At 34.8% G+C, this 8,406-nt stretch overlaps 1 protein-coding gene across 2 annotated transcripts in view; it reads right to left on the reverse strand.

The window, feature by feature from the left end:
• Positions 1-5,556: 5,556 nt before the first annotated feature.
• LOC137657590 (uncharacterized protein DKFZp434B061-like) overlaps positions 5,557-8,406 on the reverse strand; it is a 6,369-nt gene continuing 3,519 nt past the window's right edge. The window contains exons 2-3 of one of the 2 annotated variants that reach the window (XM_068391939.1): positions 6,678-7,211; positions 5,557-6,644 (exon numbers count right to left, since the gene is read on the reverse strand). In XM_068391939.1, coding sequence (XP_068248040.1) covers positions 6,231-6,644; positions 6,678-7,211 — 948 coding nt within the window. In that variant the 3' untranslated portion in view covers positions 5,557-6,230. Of the gene's footprint in view, positions 7,212-8,406 lie in introns of both variants that reach the window. The other variant, XM_068391938.1, reaches the window with a different exon arrangement.

The following is an 8,406-nucleotide window of genomic DNA, read 5'->3' on the forward strand; positions in this document are numbered from 1 at the left end:
TAACAAAACAAGAAGAAGAGAAATGAGATAGGAGTGTGTGCCCGAGTGTACCCTCAAGCAAGAGAACTCTAACCCAAGACAGTGGAAGACCACGGTACAGAGGATGTGGCACTATCATATTACAAATAACTTACACTTCCTGTAGTATGTTTTAATCCTTAGTTTTGTGCATAAGTCTCTCCACTTGAAGACTTCCTTTAAAGGAAGTGGCCATTTTCCTCTTGGTAAGGGTAGAAGAGACTCTTTAGCTATGGTAAGCAGCTCTTCTAGCAGAAGGACACTCCAAAATGAAATCATTGTTCCCTAGTCTTGGGTAGTTCCATAGCCTCTGTACCATGGTCTTCCACTGTCTTGGATTAGAGGTCTCTTGCTCGAGGGTACACTCGGGCACATTATTCTATCTTATTTCTCTATCACTTATTTTGTTAAAGTTTTCATAGTTATATAGGAGATATTTATTTGAATGTTGTTACTCTTCTTAAAATATTCTATTTTCCCTATTGGAGCCCCTGGGCTTATAGCATCCCACTTTTCCAACTAGGGCTGTAGTCTAGTAAGTTATAATAATAATAATAATAATAATAATAATAATAATAATAATAATAATAATAAAAGGAACTTTCTTAAGAGAATGAAACCCTCAGAGGATTTCACACTAGACAAGAAACCAGTTTTGGAATCGTATGAGTAACTTCCCAAGAAACAAATATACAATAAACACCGAGCAGTTTTAAGTAATCTTATTTTCGTTTTATTTCAATGTTCATACTCAATTTGTTTATTTTTATGTACACAGTTTCGTGTAAAAAAAAAAAGTGTAGAGACAGCATCCAAAATACAATTAGGGTTCCATTATCAATTTTCCTGAATCCTATTATATCCTCTTACAATAAAATAATGCTATACAATAGAGTCCAATAGACAATGTATAACATATTATGCACATTATTATGGTGCTCCACAGCAAACCTAAAATCAACATATCCTGATGACAAAACAATTGTTTTTCATTATCAGCATTATTATTATTATTATTATTATCATTATTATTATTATTATTGTTATTATTATTATTATTATTATTATTATACTACTAGTTAAGCAACAGCCCTAGTTGGAAAAGCAAGTTGCTATAAGCCCAAGGGCTCCGACAGGGAAAAATAGCCCAGTGGGAAAAGGAAATGAGGAAATAAATAAACGATATGAGAAATAATTAACAATTAAAACAAAATATATTAAAAACAGTAACATCAAAACAGATATTTCATACATAAACTATAAAAAGACTTATGTCAGCCTGTTCAACATAAAAAAATTGCTGCAACTTTGAACTTTCGTAGTTCTACCACTTCAACTACCCAATTAGGAAGATTATTCCAAAACTTGGTCACAGCTGGAATAAAACTTCCAGTGCTATGTAAGCCTTATATTGAGCCTTATAATGGAGAAGGCCTGATACATAATGGTAGTTATTTTGATTACTTTAATGCCTGTTTTCCTGGCCCTATACACAAGGAAAACATAGGCACTGCAGGAACTACAAGATCTGGTTGTTGAATACATTGTTGCATGTATTCCCCCTTATAGGCCTAGTTATCAAATTCACATTAACAATGCACTTAGAAAACATAGATGTCTTCAGTTTCCCATTGAAAGCTTTGGGGGAGGCAAAGGTTTCACGGCTTAATAGCAGTTCACAGCTATATAAATTATTAATTGGAACTCATTGGAACAGGACAACGATTGGATGTACAGAAAGAAAATGAACTGACTGTATAATGTTTGAGGGATATATATATATATATATATATATATATATATATATATATATATATATATATCTTATTTCAACTGTGAAACTACAAGCTGTACAATAATACTTATATGACCCTGGATATGGTGTGTAATTCATTTAAATCCTATTATATAACTTCGATTTAAATATTTAGTTTGCTCGAGGTTTTGAATCTTTTCGTAGTAATATATTCTTTATCGATAACATACCTCCAATTAGACAGAATAGTCAAATTGAATTGTTCAAACGAAAATAAAACGTAAGTTATGTTTAACAATATTCGTTTTCTTTAAATTGACAACGAAAATATTTACAGAAAACGGGATATATTATATCGGTAACTATTTGAAGTGGTACACTATCTTTCACACGTGCTTTTGGTATTCTAGAATTTCTAATTCATCAGTTAGCATGAATGAGATATTTAGATTGGATTCAGCACAGAGACGCAACTGATGGAAAACTTCCCAGATACAGCATGAAGTAGAAGTAGACGTTAAAATAGGTTGGACGGCAAAATGGAAGAACAATACTACAAATGGAGGAAAATTATTAGGTAGCCACTGTCCGAATGAAATGTTGTAAAATCCATTATTCAAAGGTTTAAAGGTCACTCGTGAATGGCAGAGGCAAGAGACAGTGACATTGGCCTAGCAAGTAGGACAATGCCCTAGAGGCTGACCATATGTTATAGGATCAGTGCCCAAGACTCCTCTCCACCCAAGCTAGGACCAGGGAAAGCCAGGCAGTGGCTGCTGATGACTCAGCAGAGACTTATAGGCTCCCCCAAACTTAGCCCACAAGGATGGTAAGGTTGCAGACACTAATGACACTAACGAGTCTATGAATCATTTGTCTTTTCGAATCACAGTCAGTGAATCGACATTTTCTGGGTAGCAGAGCTAAAATTGGAATGAAGCTAAAGACAGAAGGAATGTTGTAAAGACCCACAAGTTCAGAAAGGCCTACAGTGCAATTCCAGATATCCACAGAAATATAAACCTATTCTCTCTCTTTTTAGTCATTAGATATCTAACGCTTGCAAATTACCAACAAACGTGACTAATAAAAACCATAAGCGTATGGGTGCGATTTGTAAGTTCTCATCTACTGGATTTTAAACAAAGCGTCACTAAAAAATTGCTCGTCTGGGGACATCCATAAAAAAAAAAAAAAGGTGGTGGTTTCATTCTTCGCCACAAATCAGTGGTAGACTGGTAGCCACCGTCCACCGAAAAGTGGCCCTGTATAATTTTCAGTACTCCTCAATCAATCAAACCTACAGTAAAGAATAGACTGAAATCTAAAGAGCTCCATTTTGCGAGATATCTATTCGATACTATATCTTATCTTAACAGCCTCCCATTCATCTGATTAACTTCTCTTACCTCTGTTGAATTGTTAACTGTCAAGCATATAACCGTTATTCCTTAATGGTTTTAAACCGAAGGCACAAACATAGGTCTACTGAAACATAAATGGATGAGCGGGGGAGGACTAATATAAACTTGGTTAAGTGTGCTTGTAATCAAGCACAGCCGAAGCTTTCAAAATGATAAATTTGCTTCATACTTATTAATTACTTTGATATGCAATTGTCATGCCTTTTTTTACGATTATACTGTAGTAGTCATGAAAATATCCGTCCAAGGACATTTAAATATGTATGGGGCCCTTGATATCCTGGTATAGATGCTATCAAGCAGTACCATGACTGCCATTGACGTGAATGTTCTTCGTAGTTTTCCAAATTGTTATTAACGCTGTTAACAGCGTACAAAGTTCCCAATCAACTTAATTCCTGCGCCTTTACATAATGTTAAATGCTTTTTAAATCAATTAATAACCGTTGCACAATTCTTCACAGGACTCAACACATCGTTCAGCTAATCAAAATTAATATATGTAGCTGGATTTACACAATGATCCAAGAAATTATTAGACTATGATCCACACAAAGCATTTCAGAATCCAATCATGATAAATATTTGGTCAAGACAGAAATTGCTTCGATATACTTTAGTTCAACAAAAACCTGATGATAGATCAATTACAATAGGGACTTTGCTAAAAAAAAATATTTATTCTATACTTCACTCATGTTAGAATATCATGTTAGAATATGGTCAGTTACAATCAAGTTTGAATGGCAAGACTTGAAACTGTGGAAAGCCATAAATGACGTTTTGAAGCCAATCAAGAAAGGGTGGAAAAAAACTGAAGAAAATCATAATTGTTATTCAAAAGAATTTAGGTAAATTACTTCGATTGAGCTGGATGTATTATCATAATTATTACTAGCCAAACTACAACAGTTGGAAACCAAGATGCTACAATCCTAAGAGCTCCATCAGGGAAAAATAGCCCCAGTGAGAATAGGAAACGAGGAAATATACGATATACGCTACTAAACGGCATTTTGAAATCATGAATCTTAGTGGCAGCCATTACTAGAATAAAACCAGTTTTGCTGAACCCAGTACAATTCAAAACAGCCGCTATCACCTCCAATACTTTAAACATTCCAGCGTGGAAAAGTTTAAAGCTTATTTTCAAAGATTAACGGTCAGTATCACCGCCTCCAATTCCCCCAAGTACCTCCCTTTACAGTACCTTGGCTTCTCAGTGACTGAAATGGTTTCACTGCACCAGACAAATTATTAGAATATAACTGGCGTATTTTTCTCAACAGAACTTAGACATTTACATCATGTCCTTAATTTACTAGGAATGTTAAGTTGGTAGTAAGTTATAAAAGCGTTACCTGCTATCAATGTTAAGTTGGTAATACGAGTATAAAAACGTTAATTGCTATCAAAGTTAGTAATGAGTATAAAAACGTTAATTGCCACCAAAGTTAGTAAGGAGTATAAAAACGTTAATTGCTATCAATGATAGTAATGAGTTTAAAGTCAATTGCTACCAAGTTAGTAATTAGTATAAAAACGTTAATTGCTATCAAAGTTAGTAATGAGTATAAAAACGTTAAATGCTATCAATGTTGTGGGTATTATAATATTGTTAACTGCTATCAAAGTTGGTAATGAAAGTAAAATACAAAAAACCTTAATAGCTATGAATGTGAAGTTGGTAATGAGAATAACTCACAATGCCAACAGCTATAAATGTTAAAGTGGTAACAAAAGTATAATATAAAAACCGTTAATGCTATGAAGGTCAAGTTGGTAATAAAAGTAAAATATGAAAACATTAATGCTATGAATGTTAAGTTGGTAATAAGGGTGAAAATTTAAAAAGCTAACTCAAGACAGCACCTGAAAATTCGTCTACGGATTCATATTTCTCTTTGTCAGTTGAAAGAGTTCCCGCCGGCAGACCGTGTTCATGGCCTTCACAACCTTCCCCACGTGGGTTTAGAGTTGCCATGTTAGCATTTTAGTTTCTTGAACTTAAGTTTAAACGAAAATAGATCACACGACCAGGCATTAGGGACTCTTGCTTCCTTTGAACATATCGTAAATTTGAAATAAAATTATATTCCCAAGCAATTATTCACTTGAATAGCTTTTTAAATAAGGTGATATCAGATTTGAATAACCAATAACAAAACGGCTAAAATAAATTACTAGAAATAGAGTTCAGTCCAACCATGACCAGAAACAGGGCTTTTTCGACAAACAAATACCATGTTATGATATAAGTGTAAGTAAATATATACAATATGTAATTACACATAAAAATCCTGATGAAATGAATCTACTCAACATTTAATTAACTCGGAAAAAAAAATAAAAACAGCATCAATATTTTTTTTATTGATAAATCAGTACAAAAAGTAAACGACTTTACATTGTAGACATAAGACTAACTACCATGGTAGTTCCCCATTGTTGTTACTGAAATAAAAATAAATATATCACAATGGTTGAGCATAACAATGAAGCATATGTAGGCCTATTTCCGTTACGGGAAATCTGCAGTCAAAGATACTAGATACTTTTAACATTTAAAACTTCAAAATAAAAATAAGGTAAAATTTTAAGGGGGTTAATATAAACAGAAACTTCAACGCATTCCAAATGCAAGGTTCAATCTTCTATCTAAAAATTAATAAAATAAACAATTACACTAAAGTTCGTTCAAATTATGTACTCAAAATAAGGATCACATATCGAGTAACTAACGCTGATACTTAAATACCATCATCAAAGTCTCTGTAGACTTTGGATATCACTCATCGTGAACAATGAACAGAAGAGACCTTGGATATCACTAATCGTGAACAATGAACAGAACAGAAACACAAGAATGTAGAATCAGAAGGCATTAGACATTTCACATACACTTCATTCATAAAAAAATGACAACACTTAAAAACTTCAAGGCACTTTCATGTATTCTGAGATATATAAGCGGTATTGGAACCACTACGTGCTAAAACAAATATTTAGAAATTAAGTAGGAACAAATGATCTTAATTTGCAGCGAACCTCCCACTTCGTCGTTTGCTCAATTTCTTGGGAGATTTCGAAAGGTCGGGCAAATCCGGCAGAGTTTCGGCAGCCTCAATTTCGAGGACGTCCTCTACATCTTCCTCCAAGGTTTCGTCAGCAGCCGCCTTCCTCTTCTTTGGAGGCTCCGCCTTGCTGGGGGTTTTCGAAGGTGCTCGGGTGAGGCGTCGCCTTGAAGGTGTGTCCCCAGAGTTTTTCGCTGACGACACCTTACTTTTGGCGGGCGTCCTCGCTGTTCGACTAGTTCGGGAAGCCGCTGTCTCTTTCACGTCCGGCTTGATCTCCTCTACTTCCTCCGCGGGATCCTCCAGTTTCTCTGTAACCTCTTCTACCTCCATCTCTGGTTTATCCTTCGCTGCTGCCAAGGCCTCGGAAGCCTCCTCTTCCGCTGCTGCCACTATCTCGGAAGCCTCCTCTTCCGCTGCTGCCACTATCTTGGAAGCCTCTTCCGCTGCTGCCAACATATCTGAAGCATCTACTGCTACGTCCATCGTCACAGAGTCGTCTTCTGCTGCCAACACTTCAGAAGCCTCTTCTGTTGCTACTACTGTTTTGGAAGCTTCTTCTGTTGCTGCTACTGTCTTGGAAGCCTCTTCTGCTGCTGCCGACGTCTTGGAAGCCTCTTCTGCTGCTTCTTCCTCTTCTATTTTCTTCGGCGTTTTCGTTGGGACTCTTACCAACTTGACTTTAAAGGGCGTAGTTAACGGGTGGTTCGCAGGTGTTCCCTTCGGCGACACCTTTGGAGGTCTGCCAGGCGTTCTCTTTGGAGTTTTAAGTGAATTTCCTGACGGAGAGGCCTTGAGGGACTTGCCTGGTGTTCCATTCAATGCTGCTGCCGTAGGGGATGATGTCGGAGAGGTCTTACGGGGGCGGCCAGGTGTCCTCTTTGGTGTTTCTGTGGAAGGTCCAGCCGGGGAGGTCTTTGGGGGCCTGCCTGGTGTTCTCTGTAATTAACGGCAGTGGTTATTGTGAGGGCCTTTAAAAAAAATCTTAAATTAGAAGTATGGACCGCAAAAGTAAGGAACAATTACGAAAAAATGATAGCCTATTAAAAATCATTATTATTAGCTAAGCTGTCTTGTTTCTCTTCATATTTAAGGTTTTTAGTTTACATATGAAAGGTTTATTTTACTGTTGTTACTGTTCTTGAGATATTTTATTTTGATTATTAATTCCATCTCTTGTAGTTCATTCATTTTCTTTCCTCAAATAAAAATAAATTATATATATAAAAAAAAATACACGAGACTGGGAGGGGTGTCTTTAAATTAGAGAACTTATTTTCTAAAATTAAAAATGAGGCAGATTAAAAGCAATAAGACTGGACGTTGTCCAATAATTGCTCTAAACGATGAGACCACTGATAGTTAACAGCCTGAGAGAGAATGAATAATATATATATATATATATATATATATATATATATATATATATATATATATATATATAATCAATAAGATACCAAGATATGATACAGCTAGTTCTTATATCGTTTATTCATTTCCTTGTTTCCTTTCCTCACTGGGCTATTTTTCTCTGCTGGAGCCCTTGGGCTTATAGCATCAAGCTTTTCCGACTAGGGTTGTAGCTTGGCTAGTAATAATAACAGAAAAGTGGGCAAGATATACCCTAGGCAGATGGTATGACATCCAGAAATTATCTTGAATAATGTATAAAGCAAGAGACCAATCTATTCACATTTAACATTTTAAGCAAAACAAAAAATATGCATAATCTAATATATATATACAAGACTAATATTTCTTCTGAGTGGAAATACAAATTGGAACTTCATAATATTCTTCTACATACTGTATAACAAAAAGAGACCAATAGCATCGAGATTTGAAATTGAAAATTATACAAAATGAAATAAGGTACAAGGAACAATATTTCATATTGGAATATGAAAAAAAAGAGTTAACTTAGAGATAAAACGTGATAAAAAATACAATTAATGGGAAATAAAATTCAAATAAACAACAGGTTGTTGATAAAATATCTGGAAACCAATCGCTTTGGTGACATTAAAAGAATACTTGGTTACAAAATAGTAGAATATATATATATATATATATATATATATATATATATATATATATATATATATTTATATTATTCTTCAAGTTTTATTCCAGC

The sequence above is a fragment of the Palaemon carinicauda genome, chromosome 18, assembly GCF_036898095.1.
Source record: "Palaemon carinicauda isolate YSFRI2023 chromosome 18, ASM3689809v2, whole genome shotgun sequence".
Taxonomy (NCBI): Eukaryota; Metazoa; Arthropoda; class Malacostraca; order Decapoda; family Palaemonidae; genus Palaemon; species Palaemon carinicauda.